The sequence below is a fragment of the Balearica regulorum genome, chromosome 3 (assembly GCF_011004875.1).
Source record: "Balearica regulorum gibbericeps isolate bBalReg1 chromosome 3, bBalReg1.pri, whole genome shotgun sequence".
Lineage (NCBI taxonomy): Eukaryota > Metazoa > Chordata > Aves > Gruiformes > Gruidae > Balearica > Balearica regulorum.
In genome coordinates this window covers 2591453-2616521 of record NC_046186.1, presented here as the reverse complement: position 1 = coordinate 2616521, position 25069 = coordinate 2591453, and the positions used below count along the sequence as shown (strand labels likewise).

Sequence of the window (25069 nt, the reverse complement as noted above, 5' to 3'; positions counted from 1 at the left end):
TAAGTAACAGCTGCAGCTTTGTCTAGGAACTGGACAGGTTGAGGGCATTTGGATTCCTCGGTATCCATAGGTGATTACTGTTCAATTTTGACTATCCTTACTGTGTGGATGCATCTCACACAGATGTGCATCTGAGCCAATCATTCCTTCATAGTTACTGAGAAAAATGAGACATTTTTAGAGCATGTTTTATCTCTTCCCAAAGCAAACTTTTAAAATAATCAAACCCTTATTAGCCAGTTAACCCAAAACATGACAGCATCAAGAATGGTTTGTTGTCCACTTTACATGTCTGCATATCAGCAGAATCTAAAGCCTTGGTTTACACACTCTGAGGGAAGGAGTCCCTGGTTTTTTTTTTGCAGGGAATCCAAATATGTATTGAGATACTGGAAAAATCATTACTGTTGCATGAATGAGGTACTTGTTCTATTATTCAGTAACCAGAAAGTAGATCACATTAGTGAGGTATACATGGAGGCTTACTTTCCTTTCTCAAAACAAGTATAACACATCACTGTGTACAGATAAAGCAATACACTTTCTAATTACACCTGGAAAGGAGACAACTGTCATGCTGCTTATGCTCAGAGCTGAAACTGAAATTTGGATTGAGTTTGCCGGGAGTTGTTTCTAAATCACCAGTAGATAACATTTAAAAAGAAATAAAGTTAGAAAGTGAGTGAGTTTGAATTTGTTTATGTTTTCCACAGCAAAATGTGTAACCCAGACAGAGTTTTATATTAGTACAGAACTACTTGTCCTTTTTTTCCCTCCTGCTGGCCAATAAAATTTGGCTAAGGGACTGTAGAGTCTTCAAAGATGTAAAGCTTCTTCAGTACAGCAAAGGCAGGCAGAGGATCAAGATCACGGTTGATTCCTCCATTTAGAGTTATGGTTCAGTGTGACCTCAGATGCCATAGGGTACACATGGAAGAGAGACTTTATGAAGGCCCTACCTCAGGAAAAGCTTTTCTCAGAGCATGGGTCCTATTAGAGACAGGTAAATAAAAACAGCAGACATAAAGCTCGGGAAACTAGCTACATAAAGGCTTGGAATAGCAGAACTACTTTTAAAATTGCTATCACCGATAATAAAGTGATTCTAAAATGACTTGTTCTGAGTTCTCTTGGGGGCTTGCTCCAGTTAATGTCTCTTACTGTGTGTTTCAGGAGCTGTTTGGTGCTGTGCAGGTCACCCCTCTCAGCTCAGGCTATGCTCTTGGAAGTTCCAATTGGATTATCCAGTCGCACTATGAAAAGGTTTCCTACGTTTCAGGATCTTCTCTGCTTACAACGCACCCTCAGGTACAGCCACTGACTTTTGTTAGTCTTCTATAGGGGGAAGTGTCTTTGCTCAAAAAAAATAGCGGGGCTTATTGCAGCTGGAATCAGGTGTAGTATAGAAGCTGTACTAAGGCACCTCTGTTAGCAATTGGCTAGACTTAACAGGCATTGAGAAGACATCCTACCCTGATGTGTGGACAGGTATCAATAGTTACTAGGGAAAGAGAACTGAAATTCTTTGTTATCAATGATTTGATGTTAGCTTACTCACCAGCTGTGAAATTCTCCTTCACCTTAAATAGGAAATTTTCAACAGAGTTAAACAATAGAGCATTAGTGCCTTTTTTTAGTATCCATATTTCACTGCAGAGTCTTTACAGACAGTTCACAGACTGCTTCTATATCACTTCTGAAACATCCTTCCTTGGGAGAAATGATAGCTAACTGGCTGCCAACTTTTCCACCCCGCTCTGCTAAGGGCAAAGTCTTTATAGTGCTGTAGATGTAATTTCCAGTAAATTAATTCTCTCTAGATCCATAAATTCTTAGTGGGAAGAATGGCTTGAAGTTTGCAGTATTGTGTGCTTCAGAAGTTGTCAAAATAGTTAAAAGCAATATTAGCAGGAGGTATTTAAAAATAATTTCAAAAATGTGTTAGGTTTATGATCGGTAAGTGATTTCCCCCAAGGTGAGTATCTTCTAAAGAGCTTTGCTTCTGAGCACCCTTCATTTAAAAGCTTGATCTCAGGCACTGAACAACTCCGATAGATAAACCAGCCTTAATATTATGGCTGTACTCAGACGCCTGCAATGATCAGATCCCTTTTTGTCATCAGCCTCAGACTGGCCCGGATTGTGTTTTTCGTCACCTTCTAAGTGAAGGGGCAGCAGCAGTATTGGACAATATATGAATGGAATATTTCACTGAGGAGAAACTTTGCACTATAGGAAGTGATTTGGTAACGGAGAGTGTTTTCTCTTCATTGACATCAAATGCTGATTCATGTGTCAGGTTAGATTGGCCATGCTTCATCATTTTCCAGAGGTGAACATTTCTCTGGGTAGTTCTGGTAAAATCCCTGTTTTTAAGGAAACTCCCTCCCTGTGGCAGGGAGTGGTGTGTGAACGAACTGCCTGGTAAGAGCACAGCCCACGGGCAGCAGATCTGCATTCACTTACTGCAACCTGCAGGAGAAGTGGTAGCAGTTAGACAGGGCAGTTGCAGCTTGAACAAGTGCAGGAAAATGTACTGGAAGCCCACCTGAAACCGTAGGGACTTACTCAGTTTGCTAACAAAAGATGAAATCTGGACTATTCATGCTGCTGACAGTGTTGCTTGTGCCACATGCACTCCGAGAGCCTCATTTTTTAGCCTACAGCCCATTGCACTTTGCGTTATTTTATACTAACAGTTTGAAGGAATAGTTTATCAGATAGTTGAAATTACATTGTTTTCCCTTTTCTTGTTATTTACCACATCACAAATGTTCCCAGATGTCATTTGCATATCAGATATCATCGTCTTATCATCGTCTTATATTTGCTTCCAGATGGTTGTTGAAGACAATGGATAGTTTTTGTCCTAGTGTTAATCCCTGTGAATGCCAGTACAAGCTCCTACAATATGGCAATTCGGTAATGACTAGTGGTTTTTGTGAGCTTCCAACCAGCTCTTCATCTGTTTGATGTTTGACAGACATTATGTAAAGATAACAATATCTTGAGTGGCAAAGAGTCAAAATTGTGTTCAACAAATCTGCATTTTTTCATCAGGGAGTGAAAAGTTCTTTGTCGAACCTGTTTCTCCATAGGTCATGGTGAGCAGTCATAATGAAATTCCTGTCTTTTAACAGTGTATGAAAACAGTCACTGCGTTTTGTTTTAAAAATTATATCCAGTTAATCAGCATACGTTTAGGTAAAAACACATCCAGAGCTTTTTGAATAATAGTAAAACCTTAGCACTTTTCCAGTCTTCTGGAACTCCCTCCATACATATTAAAAGTGAGCTTCAGTTGACTAGGCTCCCATCAGCTGTTTGTTTGTTTAGGGTGACAAGACACAGATTATTTGGGCATACAAATGGAAAAATGCTTCATCCTCTTACATCTTGTCTAATATACGCAGTAATAGCCTGGAAAGTATTTCCTTCTCTCAGGGTGCAAACAGGATAAGGTTCGTCTCACCTAACCGCAACTGGGCCCCTACCCAATCCATCCCTCCTCCTCCCTTCTGCCAGCACTGGGATTTAAGTGCTGACATAGTGGAGATGGCAGCATGGGTGACAATTAGCAGTCATGGGAAGAGAGTGGGATCGCTTCTTTGGTGTAAATCACAGCTTAAAGTTTTCTTGAATTAGTAAATTACAGCTAGGTTACATTTATAATCGGCAGAGAGTTATGGTACATCTGTAATAATCAGTCCATCTCTGTTAACAGCACATAGAAAGTGAAGCAGGCAGTTTATCTTAGACATGGCCCAGGATGTACAGATTAGCTGGAGCTGGGTGCAGTGAATGCTGGCAGTTGGGTTGATCTTGGATGCGGCAGCGGGACTATCTTGCGAAATCCTCAGCAGGTCTGTAGGAAGTGCAAGTGAAGGGTTCAGCAAGACTATTCATAGCTGCTGAAAATAACTGAAGAGCTTTAAAGGATTTGTTTGAGAGTTCGGTCTGGCACTATTAATTGTTCCCTTTACTTCTGCCTTCTGGCAGATGGTTTCTGTTGAAAATTTTGCCTCACCCTCTACTGAGGCTAGAATTGACACCGTTGCCATTGAAGTGGAGAGCAGGAGTTGACAGCACAGGTTCAGACATGTCACTAAAAGCCTTTTAAGACATATTCTTTACATTAACACACAAAAATCGATGCAAGCCCTCTCAGTGCAATAGCAGCTGAAATTATGCGTATCTAATATGGCATAATCATTATGTACATTATCACAGGCAGATTCGATATTATTTTTTATTGCATTGGTGACATTTCATTTTCACGGACACGCTATGGAGAGTCAAAGATTGCAATAAATCTCACGTAACAGGTCTGGTCCTACGAGGTGGTGCACAGCGTAAACTTCTGTTGAAGTTGATCTGAAATTCCCCTGCATGTTTAACAGAGCAAGGTCTTTCTTAACTGCTTAAGAATGGCACTGAGGGACTGTGAGCAAGGGAATTAACTGCACAGTGATCTTCTAAGTTCAGTAGAGGAAATCTCTTCATCAGTCTCTTCTGGTAGAAATCTTTCCTGGTTGGTGAGACTGCAGAAGGTCTATTGAGAATAAATAACGATAAAGTACCACACAGCTAGCTGCAGTTGCCCACCTTTGCTTGAAGAGTAGCTGTAGGAAGTGCATCCCAGCCCAGAACAAGGCTAAAAGTTAACTTTTAGCAGTAGTGCATCTGCAGAGAGAGAAGTGGATTTTTCCTTTTCAAGATTGAATTTTGCTAACTTTTGATTTTTTTGATTGCTAACTTTTGAGCATCAAGAATCTAAATCTAGTATTAGGTCACATTTAAGTATAATTTCTGAATATCTACTCTGTGTTTGCTAATGGAGAGCAGTGGGTATGCATTTTCATTCTACTGTAATAAAATGCCAGTATAAACTATGTCAAATGATTGACCTCAGTGAAAAAACCATGGGCCTTTATGTAGAGTTGAGGCAGAAGCAACGTTTGCTTTAACATTAGCCTGCCTGCCAGTGGCCAAGTGCCATGCTATTTCCTTGGACCATTTCATTGTCGTTCCCTCTGCTACATCTGTGAGTCACAGGACAGACTGTGCAGATGTAAAACCTTCGGTCCCCCAGGAAGCAGACACGGCATGGATAGATGCTTGTGAGAGCTACCTTCGGCGCTTTAACCGCATAATCGAGGATTGTACCTATGACTGTAGGTCATCAGTACAACATGCACTGTAGACCCAGCGGATCAGAGGTCATGGCCCAGTGTAGACTTCTATTTCACTTTGACATAGCTTAGCCTCTAGCACAGTCTTCAAAGAAAGGTGTTGGAGGAGGGCATAGTGCTGATCTGATTCACTGGGGGAGACTGGTGAGCCAAGTTCTATTTTCTCTATTCTTTTAGCTCTGGCGTTGCATTGGAAGCACTACTTCTGTGTATGGGGTTTTTCTGTGCAGTTGAAGCTATGATTTTTCACCTGTTTTCAGCTACTAGCTTTTAAGGAAATAATTGTCTCTTTGGCCCAATATTAATAGCTACATTAAAAATTAATCTGTATGTGATTATTTCTTAGATAAATAAACAAAATTTATCAATATTAAGGAATGTAAACCAACTTCTCTTTTCTACCAGCAGTAGCCATTTACCATTTCACAAAATCAGACTTCTAAAAAGGCCTATGCAAACAACCTGAAATTAGTATTTGAAAGTCATGGTTGGAATACTGCAGGCAGAAGAGCAGACTTAAGAGTCAGGGGAGAGCCTTGTGTGGCATTCAGATTCATACACAAGACTGAGAGCTTCAAGCCCAAAGTCCTTTGCTGATCTCATCTCTTTTAAAAAGAAACCACTGAATAGCTGAGGAAAATGGCACTGACCCCTGTAGACGGTGAGCTCTGGAAATTAAAGCTGACACCTTGATTTGCAAAGGGAAGCGAGTTGGAATGCAAGTGTTAAACCCTTCCTGACTGCACTGCCACATCCTAAGCAATGATTGTCTTTCCAGTGTTCGGCTCCTAAGGCCATGGAATGATTAGTCTATGGAGACTACTTTGAGATGGATCCAGTTACAGTTCCATTGTTTGTTTTGGGCTGTAGTATGCAGGTAAACAGTTGTCTGTGTTTTTATTAACTCCAGTTCAGTTTCCAGAGATGGAGGGATGTTAAGTTTAAAGCGTTCCAGGTGTTCTCCTTCTTGGTCACTGTATCTGGTACATATTGCAGTCCTCTTGGTGCCAGGCAGAAAAACCTGAGTTGTAACTCTCACATTACTCATTTTATTTCACTGTGTTCTATTTCAGCCCATGGACCAAGCTTCTCTTAAAAATAGTGATGTTCTCATCCTGACGGGTCTTACACAAATCCCTACTGCTAACCCAGATGGAATGGTAGGAGAGTTCTGCAGCAACTTGGGTAGGTCGCTGAAAGAAGTCTTTTGCCTATTTTATCATCTTATTCATTGCTTTGGGTGGGAAATAATTCAGAGATTCCTGGAATTGAATAAGTTGTCCAGCTATAGCTTCTGGCATAAAACTAGCTGTTTAGATTTTATGATGTGCTCCTGATGTCATTAATACAGTAAGTGCTTGGAGAGACACAAGTTGTACCTAAAATGTTTTGGAATGGAACAGGTATAATGAGATTTAATCATCTGCTGCTCTTGGTTTGCTATGTCGCTTAGCTGCCAACAGACTACGTGTTGCCTAGATTTTGGATATTGTTCCCAGCTGAAATATTACTATTTCCTTCCTGTATATCAGCCAGTGTAAAATCTTTACATGCTTTTTTATGACTTTCAGTTTTGAAAACAAGCACATCTGCTTCCCTTCTTAACACCTGATTTTTAAATATTATCAAAAGCAAACAGCACAATCTCTGTTAAAAAAAAAATCAAGATATATTTATAGACCCCAGAAATATAAAACCTAATCAGACGCTTTCACAGCTGGAAAAGCTGATAATTGCAAAGCTGCGATATCAGTGTGAATGGCAGCATTTTCCAGCCTGTTCGGAATGTCACATCCAGTGCTGTTCACTCCTTTTCTCCCCTTCCCCCACCTCAGTTCCTCTGTCTCACAGGCCCGGTATGAGACTGCCATGGTAGCAGAAGGCAAATAATAGAAGGGATGTGGTAGATTTCTGTATCAACCACCATCTCTAAATCAAAATCAGATATCCCTGTTTGGGACACGTTTCAGTTCAAACTGGAGTCATAGGTCCTGTTGTGGGATGTACAAGGTAAAATTATGTGGTTTTGTTTATATGAAAAGATGAGTTACAGGGTCAGGATGACTCCTTGTAGTGTAAATACCTGTTAATGGAGTGTGTTTTGGCATTTTATAAGAATGATAGTCTTGGATTATGCCAAAGATCCTCTCTGCCAACATCCTCGCTCCAGCAGGGATCATGAGCAGATGTCTAGAGAAGAGTAGAAGAACAGAGGAGACTATGTAATACTTTCCCCTTATAATCTCATACCTTCAAGTATTTTTATTTCAGGGATTTCCTGAATCAGTCATGGCTTTTGTGTAGTTGGTAATGTTCAGCAATGTTCTCTTCCTGGAACTTGTTCAACCTCCCCATGAAGCTGTGTAAATTCTTAACACCTGCGACTTCCTTTCCTAAGCGATACATGTGTTTATATGTGTTTGTGTGTACTGCGGTCTCTGTTTTCATTGGGTTTAAGCGTTGTTAATTTTATTACCCTATGAGCTGTTGCAGATAAGCTTTGGTGACCTTGTTGTGCTAGATCCAGATGTGCTCCTTTCTCTGTCCCTTTATGGGGGTTACTGTCCCCCTGACAGATGGTAGCACGATCACACCCTATCATCTTACCTTAAACCACCAAGGAAGCAAGTCTTGAGCTGAAATGTACTTTAAATTTTGTACTGGAGAGGCCGAGGAGTGGTACATGTTGCCATGCTGCCAAGTCCGCTGCAAACATGCTCTAGCAAGCACCTTGGTGGTCTCTCATGTCTTGAACTGCAACAGCTGTATGCTGAGTAAACAAGAGTGAGACTGTTGTTAATTATAATGCTTTTAAAAATGAAACAAAGTCTTAGAGATGTAGCTTGGGCCAAAGGAAAATCCAAAAGATGAATGCATATAAATAAATGTGTTACATATGTAGGTACAGGTGGGTGTTTATCTGCACAAGTTGTTCTGGTTTACAGAAACTTTCTGAACTATTTCAAGGATTTTGCAGAAGGTCTTCAAGCCAGCTTCTCTCTTGAATGAGACAAGCTCAGAGAAATTAGAAAATTATTAAAGACTGAAGGAAGATATGTACTTAAAATTATGCCACTGTAAGAATCTGGAATTTGAGTGGTATTTGCCAAAAAACACAGCGACTTGAAGACATGAAATAGTTTTATGAATAATGTAGTGGCAGGGCTGTCTTTTACATAACACCAGCAGTGTTTACACATCTACTCCTACATCAGGAAAAAAAAAAAGTGAATAAATTTTCTTTCAAATGCATACAAAAGTCCAAAAAGCAATTGGTTACTGGGAAAAGCAATAGAGTAGGCAAGCTGAGCTGAAAACAGTAGTTTTCATATATTTTTCCCATTTCCAAAATGTTCAGGGGACTTCAGAAGAAGCTCAGAATACACTAGGTAAAAACTCTAAAGCAGACACTGGAAATTTGCCAAAAATGTGTATCATGAGGTAACGACAGGTTTGTGAGTAAGTGTTGTGAAGCACAGAAATGGAAGTGTGAAAATTTCACCCTGATCTCTGTTTTCATCCCAGCATGTCGAGTTGTAGATGTTGATTCCCATTCTTACCAAGTCACATGCATGATTTCCTCTCCGCATTGTGTGTGCAGCACTGAAACCATGCTTTGTCACGTCTCCAGGTTCCTCTCAGTTTACCCCAAACCCCTTTTTTCTGAGCTCAGCACTGCAGCACCAGCACTCTGCAGCTCAAGAAAAGCAATTGTATTTTTATATTGCCTTGGGCATCATCAGCAAAATTGGCAGACTGTCTGTAGGGACAGTTTGTGATATTTTGTGTGCGTGCGCGGTCGTGCCTCTATGTGAGCGTGCGTGTGTTTATATAAAGCAGAAAAGAGCACAGTTTGCTTTTTAGGTGCCAACTTGACCTTGTGGTGGCAGCTGTTCGAAAAGCAAGTATCTCATTGTGAGTTGTAAATTGAACAACTTGTTATGGAACTACTGAAGGAGACTAAATTTGAAATGCCAAGATTATTATACAACTTTTATCAAGAGAGAGCATCCATCAGTCACAGAGATAAATTGGGCTTTAAAGAGCTTTCAAATATACGTGTCCTCTTACTGACAACTGTAGAAAGTTGCTGGAGTGGTGCGGAGCACCAGATTGGACCTGCAATATGCCTGTAAGGTTTTCATCCCTGTTTTGCTGAAGCTGAGAGGTAATTCTTATCCTTTTATGGAACCACTTAAGAGCACCCTCAAGAAGTAATACCCAGCTGTGCTGACCACATACATGTTTTCAACAGCAGAGGCTTGAGGTTCCCATGGTGAACCAATGGTTGCAGGGAGGGGAGAGCTGTGAATTCAAACTCTAAGGCTTAGGAATAAACCCCACATTTTTCATGGCCTGGACAAATTCTTTAACCAGCCCACCATTAGACGAAAGCTCTTCCTCCTGCCTCTTCAAAGGGAGGAGTGAACCATTCGTCTTGACAGAGTGAAGCTAGCTGGTGCCTGAGTGGAAGAAGGAACGCATTTCATGCGGACACACACCTTGGTGTTTCAGCCAGTATCTTCATTTAGAGCAGAGACAGAACTGCAGACCTACCCTTTCCTTAGCATTTTCCACTGATCCCTGATGCGCCCTGTACTCTGCGTCCCCTCTCTCTGCCCCATGCAGCATTCTTGCTGCTGTGGATACAGGTACTTAGCTTTCCTTTTTGCAGATTTTTTGGGTGCACAATGAAGCAATGCAAATTCTGGTCCTGGAGCCAGAGGCTTAACTTTCAGCCCCCAGATGGGTTTGAAAATATCATTCTTAATCTCCTCATTCCTGTCTTCACATCCTGTTTACAGATGGGATAGTTTAGACTTAGCCATGTAAGAGGGATAATATAACGCGTTTCTGGGATGTTTTGTAACATCTCAGGTTCTAGACAAATGTAAAATATTGCTATTCACATTCACAAATATTTGATGGTAGTTTGTATGTGACTTGGAGAAAACTTAGGCAATAAAAATCCACTACACTGCAGTTCTATTATAATTCTGATATAGAAGGTGTCTTTGACCACCAGTTGTTGTTGAGAGCAGCAATGTAATGGGCACTGACTGCTAAAAGGAGTTAAGCACCTAAATGCATGTGAAAAATCATACTACAGAGTCTGTGCGTTTCCCTAGACTCCATAAAACCTTTAAACATTCAGCCATAAAAATCTTCCTTGAGCATGTAGGTGGGGCAAAAAGACCCTTAATGTGCTAAATCCACACCCCATCAAAGCTTGTCAATAAATTGAAGTGAAGGAAGTGATTATGGCGGGATGTAATATATGTGTTTTCAGGCTCTTTCACAGCTTTTTGTGTAGTGCCTTGATGCATAATGTTACTGCTGCTGCGCCGCAATTAACATCAGTAGATGGTTTCACCCCACAACTACAGATGAAATCCTAGTGAGGCAGCAATTGCTTGGTGAGCTGGACAAAGTATTTCCACTTTCCCAAAAGGTACAGCATTTTTGTAATTCATTCTGCCAAAAGAACAAAATGTTTGCTCTGTACTTGCTTTTGCTGTTGTACTCTGATCTGTCTTGATTACAGAGTAAACCTATTTTTCTTTTTTCTTTTCCTCATTTTTCCTCTAGTCCCATGCTGTCTACAATTCATAGAGATTTTAAATTGTTCTTATTATATTGAAAGGACAGAAATATTTAGAGTTTTTAAGGAGAAACACTCCCCCACCCCCTTCTAGCTTCGAGGGCTATTTGAAATAACCACATCTTCAGCCTTTCACCTAGAGTACTGAAAACTCAATACAGAACAGTTTACCATGTTCAGTGCTTTCAGCTGAGACCTGTGAACTGGTGTACTCTGCTCACAGCTAATAGATGGAGCAGGGTTTATGTCGATGGTAAGGCGTTTTGTGTTGCTTATTCATCCTCCTGTGCCAATGCAAGACCGCCCTCTCGTGTCAGGAGCTTTGCGTGTGCTCAGTCTGTTATGTGCCCCTCAGCTAAGGGAGTATAATCATTCATTCGACTAAGCCTGGAGAAAGCAGTAAATAAATATATTTGATGATCAGAAGTGTTCCTCCCAATTCATATGCATAATGTGTTCTGCCAATTCACGCGATAGCTTCTTTCTCTACCTTATGTAATATTTGGATTAAAGGAATTCTATTTAAAAGTTTAAATATGTTCCCTGTTAATTGATTTTTACTTTCTCTCTCCCTTAGCTATGACTGTCCGGAATGGAGGAAATGTGCTGGTTCCTTGTTACCCCTCTGGAGTAATATACGATCTGCTAGAGTGCCTGTATCAGTATATTGACTCTGCTGGACTCTCCAATGTCCCTTTTTATTTCATCTCACCTGTTGCCAACAGCTCCCTTGAGTTCTCCCAGATCTTTGCTGAATGGTAGGTGTTAAAGGGCTGCTTCATCAGCCTCAATTCACACACTCAGCTATGGTAAATAGATATATGGAGGTTATCTCTACTTGACATATTCTAATATATACTTGATTAGAATTGTGAACACGTTTCTTGAGTCAAAAGGGTGTGCGTGCATGTGTAAGTAGATGTTCTATAATTAGGGAAGCATCGTTTCCTATAGAATATACAAACTCAAATAATCTGTCCTTTTTGGTACTTGCACTGATGATTAAACGATGAACTTGACTTGAGTGAATTTTAGCTGTGCCTGTTTGCACGTCTTATCCAGGGCTCCCAAAACTAAACCATGGTCTTCCTGTATAAGCAAAATAGATTTTTCAGGCTTAATTTTGCTGAGCCAGCAGTGTATATCTGTGGCAAAAAAAGGCTAAAATTATCCTGGGCTGCATTAGGCAGAGTAGGTCAGGGAAGGTGATCCTTCTTTGCTACGCACTAGTGAGGCTGCGTGGACAGTGCCATGTCTTGTTTTGAGCTCCCCAGTACAAGAATAATATGGGCTTACTGGAGTGAGGCCAGCACAGGGCCAACAAAGCTGATCTTTCAGATGAGGAGATGCTGAGAGGGCTGGGACTCTTCAAGCCTGGAGAACAGGAGGCTCGAGGGGATCTTAGCAATGTGTAGAAATACCTGATAGGAGGAAATAAGGATGAGGGAGCCAGACTCTTCTCAGTAGCACCCACCCACAGCAGCATGTTGAGAGGCACAAATTCAAACACAAGATTGCCGATGACACCAAGCTGTGTGGTGTGCTCAACACGCTGGAGGGAAGGGATGCCATCCAGAGGGACACGGACAGGCTGGAGAGGTGGGCCCGTGCGAACCGCATGAAGTTCAACAAGGCCAAGGGCAAGGTCCTGCACGTGGGTCGGCGCAATCCCAAGCACAACTATAGGCTGGGTGAGGAATGGATTGAAAGTAGCCCCGAGGAGAAGGACTTGAGGGTATTGATTGATGAGAAGCTCACCATGAGCCGGCAATGTGCACTGGCAGCCCAGAAAGCCACCCGTGTACTGGGCTGCATCAAAAGAGGCGTGACCAGCAGGTCAAGGGAGGTGATCCTGCCCCTCTGCTCTGCTCTGGTGAGACCCCACCTGCAGTGCTGCGTCCAGCTCTGGGGGCCCCAGTACAGGAGAGACATGGAGCTGTTGGAGCAAGTCCAGAGGAGGCCACAGAGATGATCAGAGGGCTGGAGCACCTCTGCTATGAGGACAGGCTGAGAGAGTTGGGATTGTTCAGCCTGGAGAAAAGGCAGCTCCGGGGAGATCTAATTGTGGCTTTCCAGTACCTGAAGGGGCTACAGGAAAGATGGAGAGGGACTGTTTATCAGGGAGTGTAGTGACAGGACAAGGGGTCATGGGGTTAAGCTGAAGGAGGGTAGATTTAGATTAGATGTTAGAAAGAAATTCTTTACTGTGAGAGTGGTGAGGCACTGGCACAGGGTGCCCAGAGAGGTTGTGGAGGCCCCATCCCTGAAAGTGTTTAAGACCAGGTTGGATGAGGCTTTGGGCAACATGGTCTAGTGGAGGGTGTCCCTACCCGCAGCAGGGGCGTTGGAACTAGATGATCTTTAAGGTCCCTTCCAACCCAAACCATTCTATGATTCTATGATTCATCTGAACAAAAGAAACATGCATTTTTACTGTGAGGGTGGTCAAACACTGGAACAGGTTGTGCAGAGAGGTTGTAGAATCAAAACCCATCTGGATGCAGTCCTGGATGACCTGCTCTAGCTGACCACACTTCAGAAGGGGCTTGGGCTAGATGGTCTCAAGAGGTCCCTTCCAACCTCAGCCATTCTGTGATTGTGAGCCATGGGAAAGGAGAACCCAACCACTTGTGACTGGTCCTAAATTCTTACAAAGAGATGCTCTAGGTTATTAAACAGAGGAACTTAGCTTTTCCTTCCTTTCTTCTCCAGATTTTTTAAGTCTGGAATTCAGGAAAGAAAAGAGAGGTCCTGAAAAACTTAGGTGAAGTGATCCCTCAGGAGAATTCTAAAGAGGACTGAAATCTGGTGAATTTTAATCACGTTGCTTTCAGCAAAAGTGGGAAAATCAAGCCTTGGTGTACTCACTAGGGTGTGTTGATTCATCTAGTTTATAGTTAAACAATTGTTTGGTTTGTGCTTACATGGTGATTTCATTTCAGTAGCAGCTGAAGTGGTAGCTGTATAGTTCTTGTTATAATAATACTGTCAAAGTAGCAGGAATGTTGGTGTGCCAGTTGGGTCATTTGTCTGCTGTGTTGAGCTGGCACAATTCAGGCACCCAAGTGTTCAGACACCTTTTTTTTTTTTAATTTTACTTTGCTGTAGTGGCTTATCTTCAAAAGTCAGCTTATCTCCAAACACTAATGTGTAGGGTGAATGTTTTACTGAGGTAGAAGTGGAGGCAGAGGTTGAACATCTGTAAAATAGAGGTTTGGGGTCAGGACTAGGGCTGAAATTCAGGGATTCCAGCCTTCCAATTCTACTATTTAGTCAACTGCTCTTAGTATCTCTTAGACTTTATCAAATTTAATTTGACCCAGGCTTAATGCTTTATAATAAAGCAAAGAAAGTATGAGACAGGTAGTATTTCCCAGAAAAAGCCACCAGGGCAGTGTCACTACAGATAATTGTAACGTCACACAGGCCTCTGACAAATATCCGTTTTTAACGATAGGATGAATCAGGAGTCTGGCTAGAGCCAATCAACAACTTTCAATATTTATGCTTTAAAAATAAATGATTGATGTAAAGCAGCAGGTAACAGTGAGCATTATGCCATGGTGAGACGCAGTTTACCAACACTGTAGCTGCAATAATAGAATGTATAGGGGAATTAGATTAGAATGAAGAAAAAGACCCAGTCACTGCTGAGAAGTGGGATGAGGCAAGTGGGATTTTTCTGATGACAGGTGATTTAGCTTTGCAAAAACTGCTGAGGTCTGGGCTATGAGATGACATGGATGTTGAGTTACAAATACGTCTTCAACAGCAAAGGAGTTCTGTTACATAGTGTGTACAAAATTAGTCCAGTTGTCTTGCACCTTCTCTAAATGATCTCACTATGACAGAATTGTCATGTCCTTTAGGTGTTGGTCCTCGAAATAGAAAAACTGGAAGCAACAAAACAAATCGGTGATTTTGCACCTGATGCCACAGATACGAAATGACTTTCTCCAAAAAATGTTTAACAGTAGATGGCAGCAGATGCTGCAGGATGTTCTGCAGCTCTCTAACCCAGCTTATTTTCCTTTGCTTTTAAAGGTTGTGTCATAACAAACAAACAAAGGTATATCTTCCAGAACCTCCTTTTCCCCATGCTGAGGTAAGTAAACCATGGTCTTGCTGTTTGCTAAGATCACAGAGTGAGTGGGTTTCTGGAACCTATGTGGCTGTTGTTTTTCTGATGAACGCTTCTACAGCTATTTAATAGTTTTGTGTCATTATTCATACAAGTTGGTGGGGTTTTTTTCTCCTTTCTGTGATTAATTTGGGAGTGTGGGGGAGGAATGAATGATAGTGTTCCCTCAACTCAAAAATTATCATGATGTTTATTTCAGCATATAACTTACATATGCTCGCCTGTTTTACTTCTTCCCCCGCAGAAGGCTATCTGGTGTACACATGGTTGAATGTTTGCTCTTATCAGACTGGAACCACGAATATCCCCTTTGTCCAAGCAGTTTATTTCAAAGTCTGTAAAACTAAGAACTTGTTATCAGAGACAGCTTAGTCATTTCAGCTCCTACCTCCCTAGCTGAAACAGGCACCATGTTGTCTGCTGCAGGAGAAATGGTATCTTGAAAGAGAGATTTGATTTAAAAAAGTTAAATCTCGCAGCACTGAGTGCTGTCATTGCCAATTTTAAATGAAATTACTTGAGCTAGCATCTTAGTGAAGCAAAGAGGAGTAAGGTTCCTATCTTTGGGGGGGATCTCCCTGCAACATATGTTGAGGGGATCTTCCCTGCAACAAAATAATAATTTGAGGGGAAGTTTTAGCCAACGAGACATTAAATAAATGTGCTATAACTCATGCCTTCAGAGTTATCTCACATATCAAGAAAGGAAATATTTTACTTTCTCCACGGGGAACAGGTAGATTTCCCACTGAAGTAAATGAGAGGCAGACTGGGAAAGGAAGAAATGGGAATGAGAAATAATTTTGGCTAAATCCTGCTCCTGTGAGACAGTGAGCCATTTGGGGTGGTGGTCTCAGAAAACTGGCCCTTTTAGTTCCTGTGGTCAAAACTGTTTAATGAGATGTGCAGAGTGGCCATTGCAGGTGTAAGAGCCCAGAGATTAAATGCTTTTTCAGGCATTGGGGTTTTTTCCCTCTGAGATACCTCGTCCAGGACCTTGTTCTGGAAATTGCCATTACCCACCATATCTATCATCTGTAGGTGCTTCAAAGGCATTGTTGGGAGTAGGATCTGACCAGCAGGTCTCACTCTTTCCAGATGCTTGAATGCATTTCAAGCAGGATGCGCAGTGAATTAGGTATAATCTGTTACCGAGACTAATGCAGACTGCAGGGCAAGCCACCTATTCACCACTTCTTTTGTAACCAAAAAACTCATTCACACTGATAAATCAATTCCAAAGCCTGATCCCTGAGTAGGAGACTGTGTACCCATGCTGCTGGCTATGCTTTCTAATTTCCCCTGCATCTCTGCTTTCTGGGGTATCCTTGTTGATCCGCAGTGTCATTGGTTTCACTGACAGCCTATATTCTACCAAAGACGTTGCTTTGACGTTTTAGTTCACCATATGCACTGGAACTAGCAGATTTAAGTGAAAGCCCTTCCAAAAATGAGAAGCCGAACATGCAGTTGTCAAAGACTGGATTAATTAACCCATTTTATATGATGGGTCTTTGTGTTTATAGAGTAATAACTGTATCCTCTAATTTTTAGGACATTTTATATTCTCCAGAGGCCTGTTGATAATGAGATTTTGCCAAATTATTGTTTAGCTGTTGAGACATTCCTCTGTGCTTCATGTGTAGATCAAGGTAATTATCTAGGAAAGGACTCGCAGATCCGTTTCTATGACAAAATGCAGTGCACAGAGGGAGTAACATGCCTGTTACAGGTACGGGCTTTGGTTGCCAAGGCCAAATCATACAGGTTATGACCCACAAAGCTAGGGACATTTTATCATGAGATACACAAACAGCTTTATCTAGGCCCATCACTGATAGGAAGCCATCCTTAGGCTTCTTACATTTTTGCTTAAGGGTTGCCTTAAATGTGCCGGATGACCCAATATACTGTGTATGCACATCCTTGTAGCTCCCAAACTATGAAATGGCTGTAGCCTTTCGACATTTCAGCGCTGAGCTGCCATCTGAAGTAAATACTGCACGGTTCCCAGTAAGTCCTCTAACGCAACTTAGATGGTGTGTTTGGGTGTTCACTTCCAGCTGCTGTGTAAACACTGGGAAGTGGAGTAACTCCACTCCATGATGGACTAAATGGGTCTCTTCCTTGCTAATTCTTGGTAATTCCTGATACATATTGGCTGCTTCACAAAACCAGCGTGTGTGGTGGGAGGCAACAGCCCTATGCATGCTGCAGCAGTCTTTCAAAAGCCTGGCTTAACAGCAAAACCAAAACAAGGTAATACCCAGGCAAAGAAAGACTGAGGCTGCTATTTCATTTAGGGCTTTTCTTAAGGTCATAAATTACTGAAGTTTAGACACGCTTGAAAACACCAGATCAGATTGCTCCTTTCTGTTCTGTAAGATCTTGGTTTGGTTTAGTTTGGTTTTAAACAAAGCATATTGAGGTTTGTAGACTGACATGTAAGACACATGCTCACCAACACAGATGTCCACGTCAGGTACCCAGCGCTCAGCTCGTGCCTTTGATTCCTTGTTGCTGTCCTCTGAGGGACGGCTACTGTCATCATTCTGCTCCTGTAACTCTCAGCTGCCTTGGGCTGCATTCCAGTTTTAGTGGTACCTACAGCTGGTTATGGTTTAATGCTGTCATACTGTTTCTAAGGCACGGGAGGGGAGCTGGGTTTCTTTTTCTTCTATGAAATGCAAAGTTGGAACAGTGTAAACAGAAGGGGGGGCAAAATCTCACAGCTGACACTGTGTATGTAACTCATATAACGTGAAACATCTATATAACCTCTTTAACAAATGTATTATTTATTCCCTCGCAGAAACCCTGTTATGCCTATGCAAAGGGTATCCACCCTAGGCTCAGCTGCTATGATCTTTTGGTGTAATTTTACTAAGCAAAATGGTCTTAATACAGACCTGGCCTGAATAACCTGTCCACGGTCATAACATCAGTCTAGGAGGGACCAAAGACTTGGACTCAAGGCTTCCAGTTACTAAAAGTTAGAGCCTTAGTCAGCAGCCAGCCTTTTTGTCTTAGGTATAGAGTCATAGAACCGTTTAGGTTGGAAAAGACCTTTAAAATCATCGAATTCAACTGTTAACCTCACCCTGCCAAGCCCACCGCTAAACCACATCCCCAAGCACCACATCTCCACGTATTTTCAATCCCTCCAGGGATGGGGACTCCACCACTTCCCTGGGCAGCCTGTTCCAGGGCTTGACAACTCTTTGGTTGAAGAAATTTTTCCTAATATCCAATCTAAACCTCCCCTGAACAACTTGAGGCCATTTCCTCTTGTCCTATTGTTTGTTACTTGGGAGAAGAGACCAACATCCACCTCACTACAACCTAGAAAGACACGTAAACACTGTCTTTCTAAATCTGTGACTCCATAACCTCACAATCAGGAGCTCTGCATACTAGCACTTAAGGGAATTTTTAATGAGTATCAGAAACAGACATTGAATGATCATTTCTGTTGGATAGGTTGTTAGTGGAGAATTGCCGTACTTTTTTCAAAGTAATGGTTGGCTTGTGCAATGTAAACTATACGGAAATTGCCTACCATGAAAAGATGTGCTTAGCTGCTCGATTGTTGGAAGAAAATAGGGAATTACTCAGACATGCCTCTTAGTTATTAGCAAGCATTAATAACATGCCTGGCATGATACATCAGAAAGGGACAGGCCAGGAAATAAGCTTCTAATTATCTACGGAAGAAGTCCAGCCCAGCATGCTGTCTGGTCTTGAAATTCAGTGTTCTTGTTAGCTATATAAACAGCAAAATTTAAAAACAAACAAGGCAAAAACTCCCTCAAATCCCCCAAACTCTTGTGGCAATGAGTTCTAGTGGTGCCTGATGCATCGTATAAGAGAGCATTTATTTCCTTTAATCAGTCATGATTGTATTTTGCATTTCACTTAACTATCCCTTTATTATTGTTACAAGAGAATAAATAAAACTATCTTCATTTTCTCTACAAATATTATTTTTATTTCATCTTACTGTTCTCTCTATACTGTTTGACACTTTTTTTGTTCTCTTCACATGGAAATTTTCCAGTTTTATGTTTTATGTTACCTGTTTTGAACTCATTCTTTGTTCTGCTGTGCTGAATAAAACCAGACACACTGTTCAACTCTGCAGAGAACCAAAACACTTCTACTCTCTCCTTGTTACTTCTGCTTTAATGTAGTAGCAGGGGTTCATCATATCTCCTCCTGCACAATCACTGCATGCAATTTATTGTGCTTTAGGGTGGCAATTTGTTTCCTAGCATCCAGTCCGAGTGAGCAGGGAATATACTTTCCCTCTGTTATGAGCAAGGAATGTGGACTAAAGTGCTTCCAGTAGGGAGGATTTGGACAATGGTTCCTACTAAAGTTAATATGACTGGAGCGTCCAGATTCTTGCACAAGCTTTTGAAGTCTCATCTGCAGCCTTTTAGCTGGCGCAGAAGCTAAAAGATCTTCTTTCTAAAGGTATTTCTCTGTGATCGCTGGAGTAAGAGTTGCTGTGACTCTGTTGGAGCGAGTTAGGATCTGAAGCACGACTGCTGTACATTCCAGCCAGTGATTTGAGGAGGAAAACTGGGGAAGTGGGGTGGAGAAACAGTGTTAGGGAAGGTATGGATCACTCTGTGGATGGCTTTCCCCTACACTTAAACAAAAGTGGCAGTTTACTTTTTCCCCAGCAGATACTGTGATGGGGAAGAGAGGAGAAGGAGCTCAAACTGAAGTGACATTGGAAGCTTCTGCAAAGATTAAAAACTGGAGTTTCCAAATGTTTGTGAACGCAGCAGGCTGGCCGAGGGAGGTGGTGGCTTTCACTTCCATGGCACGGTATCTGTTATATTCTAGCATCAACTGTCTCAGTTGGCTTAGATTTAAGCTTCACTATGCCTTGCCGAAATGCTGTGGAGCATAAATCAGTAACTTGTTTTGTTTAGAAATGTTATTCTGGTACTCCAGAAAACACTTGCGGTGTTTTACCAAATTCCTTGAGCCTATGGGAACATCCCGTCCTAAACACTGCCACAGCTGAGGAATTGGCCATCTCCCCGACCATTTCAACAGGAACCATGGATTCTACACTCTGCATCATCCCTTTTGTGGAGGTAGAGGCTTTATAAATGAATAGCTGAATTGTTCTAGCAAGGCAAAATGAGAAGCTTTTGCTCCTTTTCCTTTCTGCTCGATGTTTACATGGCCAATTTCAGGCTGTAAGATACGTGAATCCTCTAAATGCCCACAACAGAAAAATTTGAGAGGTGATTTGTACTGATCAGTATTTGCTAGCGGAGGAAGAAATTGGATTTACTGTCCTCTTATTAAGGATTGTGTTAGCAACATCTAAGAGAAATGGCTATGAAAAGCCTCTTTTTTCTGACTGAAAATAGCCAGGGTGGGAGTAATATTGATTCTGTGGTCTTAAATACTAGCATTTGTCTTCTTCGTCTTTGCTTCCCTCCTCCATATACCAGTTCCTGCGTAACACATTCAAAGCAATAAATACCTGGAATCAGGTGATTGTGTAGTATTATGTTTTCTCTTATAGTATTAAATAGTATTAGGCCCCTGTTAGTGTTGGTCTTATGAAGAGAGGGAGGGAGGTGAAGTAATAAATGCATCACTCATTCACTGATAAGAACCGCATCTGTTCAAAATTCTGGATACCGAACACACACACACACACACACAGAGTAAACAGCAGTGTATTTTGGCTCACTTCAATAAAGGGGACGCAAAGGCTCTGGAGATTGATCTTGTTTATAGCAGCAGTTGCTGACCCTGTAAATCAAGTCTACCGCTTTAAAGGAAGCATAACCATTTGGGATTTTAAAAAAACACAGCTCTCCTCAGTCTCGGTTCAGTACTTTACCATCCTCTATCTCTTAAGCTTTCAGTCAGTAATGGTTCTTTCTGTAGAAAGATGCTCTGAATGTTGTTTCTGGTTTCCAGAAATCAGTCCAGGTTTGAAAATACTGGTTGGCTAAATGCCAGGCATTGGTTTTGGCCCAGGCTTAGTACAGGTTGGACACCTAAACATGACACAGTAACGACTCTTGTGCTTATACAACCCATCTCATCTGTAGATCTAAAAGGCCTGTACAAATCATTATAAATTTAGTCCTCTTAATGATTTGTGAAATTTTGTTGGACGTGTTTGGCAAGTTCAGCTCCATATATTTTTGATTGGGTAATTAGAAAAGACTTTGCTCTAGACACTAAAATCTACCAGCTGCTTTATCACTGGAGTGAGTAGAATGCCTCTAAACTTGTTTTTGTAGCCTTTCACCCCTGCTATTGTGAGCTAAGGTATAGAGCTTCGATGGACTTATCAGAAAAGATCTTCCAAGATAAAAAGATAAGATGAAAAAAAAAATCACCGCACCTCAGGACATGGTGCTGAGGATTCAACATGTGTCCCTTTTCCCTCCTGAGTTGGAACCCCAGTTAGAAGCAGTGCACCCCAGTGTTATGCTAGATATTTTGTTGCTGGAAATAATGAAAAAAAAAAAATTAAAATGAATTACACACACAAAACCCAAGGTCCTGAAAACAGGATTAGAGATCGTGTGTTTCTACAGAGTAATAGGAAGGGATTTGAAGCTTCCATAACGCTTTGAAGAGAATTCGGCTTTTATATTTATAAACAATGAACATTTGTATAGGTATAGCGGTGAAACAGGCTGTTGAGAATGCTTTTGCACACAGAGGGCTGCTCTCACATCTTAGCAAAGGTTTGAATGCTGTATACAAATATATATATATAATCCTAAGTAACCTGTGAAACAGAGTGCTGGAAGAACAGTTTGTGATTTTCAGAAGTGCGTTACATAAATGCTTGCTGTAGAAATGTCTTTCACTTAGCTCTCTGCTGGTCCCTGACAAAATTTTGCCCTGGAATGTCACATATCCCATTTAATATTTGAAGCAGAAATTGTCCCCTTCTTCCAGTTCACCCAATTGCAACTGCTTTTGCAACTTTAGTTTTGAGCTTTTGGCTTTCCCTCAAAGAAAACACAGAAAAAGCTTCATGGGGCCATTTCCTACTCATTCTTTTAAATGCTAGTATTTTATGGGATCCAATTTGTTTTGCCCATTGTCTGCTAAACTGCAGTTTTTATTACCGAAGCTAAGTTTAGATTCTAAATATTGCACTCCAGATGTGTTAATCAGAAATCTTTACCAGTCTTAATTGCAGAGCTGTTTTCAAGATTCAGTGCATATTAACTGCCAGAGCAGTTATTGGATGTTTTTTTCAAATTTCCCTCTTGAAGATTAAATAGGAATTTGATGTAAGTAGTAAGCTGCAGAAACTGCCCTAGCTCCTTCCTCCGTGGTCCAAGGATCCGTGTGGAAATAACAGGCTGTGTCCACCTACAGCTTCCATCTTACGTCAAACCCCAGAAGGAACGATACCAATCCCATTCCATTCCAGCCATTTAGCTATTGCACAGCAGTTATAAACAGGACGTGCGGGAAGTCAAATGCAAAATCACAGCAAAATATTTGCTGTTAGGAACTTAAAGGAGACCAAACTCAAGGAAGCAAAGGAGAAAGATATAAATATTGCACCTATGTGCAGCCAACTTTCTGTTATTGAAAAGGTACTGAGGGTAAGTTTGTATATTGTCTGTTCTGGCACCAAAACGATCTCTAGAAGTTGAGTAAGGTCAATACTTTTGTTCAGTGATGCTAAATTCAATGGAGAACCTAATTGTGTCATAACCTTAAGTTCCAAAGTGCTTTGTCGTGCATAAGTAGCTAAGAGTCTTACAGAAGCATCAGAATTCTCAGCTTTCTTTTCATTTCCATGTAGGCATGCTATCTTGAGTTAGATCTACTGTGGTAAAAAGTAACATATAAAAGAGAATCTGGAAAGATGAATTACAGCTTTGAGAGACCAGAGGAGTTGCTTATCGTAATGTTCTTCCTTAGTTCCTCTTTTGAAAATCAAATATGTTGCAAAGAAGAGGAACGTCCTGAGTGGCAGGGTTTTCTGCTAGAAAGGCATGATGTATATATACATTGTGTTATGACATGTAGTGAAGAACATGCTGTTTGCTAATTAGTGCTATCGTCTGCGGTTCCGCAGCACAACAGCTGCAGAAATGTGTTGCTGAACCCTGCATATGGGAATTGTATATTTTGAGCAATGTTGAATGCCTGGCAGGAGACAGCAACGTATGGAGAGATCTTTGACGAACAGTCCCACCTCCTCTAAAAACTGGCTGACAAAGGAAGTACCATTCCCTTCTTTCACACTTTTTATTTCTGTGTATGTTCTTAGTTGTTCAGTGTGTGATTTCATTGTGTTAAATTGCATACTTTTAAAGAAAATTGTATTTACAGTTATTTTGAGGCTGGGGATGGAAGCATATACCCGCCAAGAAAACACTTGCAAAATATTGCATGAAAGTGCTTAGCGGACTAGTCTGTTAAATTGCTTTTGAAGTTGAACATTGCTTTGCAGATTGGAAAACAGTGGCAGGAGAAATAAAGCAAAATTCTTCTTCCAAAAGGGCCTCGATAAATAAAATTCCCCATCTCAGTAAAGAAATCTGTTCCAAATGCATAGTTGATTACAATCTGTTGGCCAGCTCTAGTGACAAGTACTCCTTACTGCTCTTAATTCATTGTTATTACTAGTTTCAGTGATGGTTAAGGAAGGGCAAGTCAGTCTCTTTCTTATGTTTTTTCAGAGGACTTGACTTTGTGCAACCCCGTTGTACCAATGAAACTCATAGCAACATACTGCTGAAGGCAAAATTGTCTGATGCTACTGTGATGCCAGAAAACCAGTTTAAACATCAGTGCCCCGAGCTCTTTGTAGACATGGCAAATAGGAAAAAGTAGCTTATTTTGAATTTGGCAGCTGAGCACTGTGCTCACTCCAGGAAACTCTAAGCAGGGAACATTTGCAGAGTTTTTTCTCTGTTACCGTACTGTTGGTACCAAACAAATGAGGGCAAGGACTTGGAGGCATCTGGCCTCATACTCTGATTTCCTTTTCATAACACTTAGGATAGTCATGGCTAAATCTGTTGGAAAATCTAGGGGATATGCAGGAAGGGACTCTGTGGTGAATTAGAAATAAACTGTAGAATATTCAAAATCATGTAAATAAACACACTGAACTACAGAGCACAGAGCCATGAAAAGTTTGTAATGTCTGGATTATTGTTTTTATTTCAGCTCATTCAGACTAACAAATTGAAACATTATCCCAGCATTCATGGAGACTTCAGCAATGACTTCAAGCAGCCATGTGTTGTGTTCACTGGACATCCTTCTCTCAGATTTGGGGATGTGGTTCATTTCATGGAGTTATGGGGAAAATCTAGCTTAAACACCGTCATATTCACAGGTAAGTAATCAAATTAACAATAGGTTGTGCACTCTGGTTAAGTCTGGCCACATCCTGGGGGCTTTACTCATTTGTTCTGAGGCAGAAGTTTCTGACTTCAGTAGGAGCTCATCTAAATTAAGACCCCAGGATTGACTGTGGGGACAAATGTAATTATTGTGTCATTTAATTCATTTTAGCCCTGCAGAGCCAGCCTTCACCATGCTGAGTCCATTCCTGCCATTTCTAAGCAAAATCTTTGTTACGCACAGCAGTAAAATGCCTACAGGAAATTAATCTTTGGATTAAAAGCAGCTGGCTGCAAGTTAAACCCAGGCAAGACCTAATTGATGGTGGTCAGAAAGGAGAGAAACACTTCTCCATATTCCACTGGAATCACAAACCTTCCCTCATCCCTTGTCCTGCCCTTTCATCAAACCCCTCAGACAGCCAGACAGTCTGTTTCTAAAGATGTTTCTGTCATCTCTGCTGTTTCAGAAGTGTGCACCCCATACAGACCTGGCAGTAGTGATCTATGCTGTTGCTGCCTGTTGGCTGATTTTTTTTTTCCCCAGATGCTTTTTTGGCTGACAGACACATTTGTATCTGAAGCTGAAGGTGCCGCTCTAGCTAATACCCTGAGGAGTTGTTCCCTTTTTTCAATGACTCAGGCTGCCAGGGGCACAACAGGTCTTTTAAGTTACTCCACTTCTCCCAGTCTGCTTCTAGTGCTGACCCTACTTTTAATGGATTTAATGAATCAAGCCCTACCTACCTCAGAATGGGCT

At 41.3% G+C, this 25069-nt stretch overlaps 1 protein-coding gene across 2 annotated transcripts in view; it reads left to right on the top strand.

Annotated features, from left to right (window-relative positions):
• Nucleotides 1-25069, top strand: part of INTS9 (integrator complex subunit 9) — a 71897-nt gene that overhangs the window by 22922 nt on the left and 23906 nt on the right. For both annotated transcript variants that reach the window (XM_075750347.1, XM_075750348.1), the window contains 5 exons: nt 1174-1308; nt 6266-6377; nt 11372-11552; nt 14839-14899; nt 24131-24302. In XM_075750347.1, the coding sequence (XP_075606462.1) occupies nt 1174-1308; nt 6266-6377; nt 11372-11552; nt 14839-14899; nt 24131-24302 (661 nt within the window). The remainder of the gene's footprint in view (nt 1-1173; nt 1309-6265; nt 6378-11371; nt 11553-14838; nt 14900-24130; nt 24303-25069) is intronic.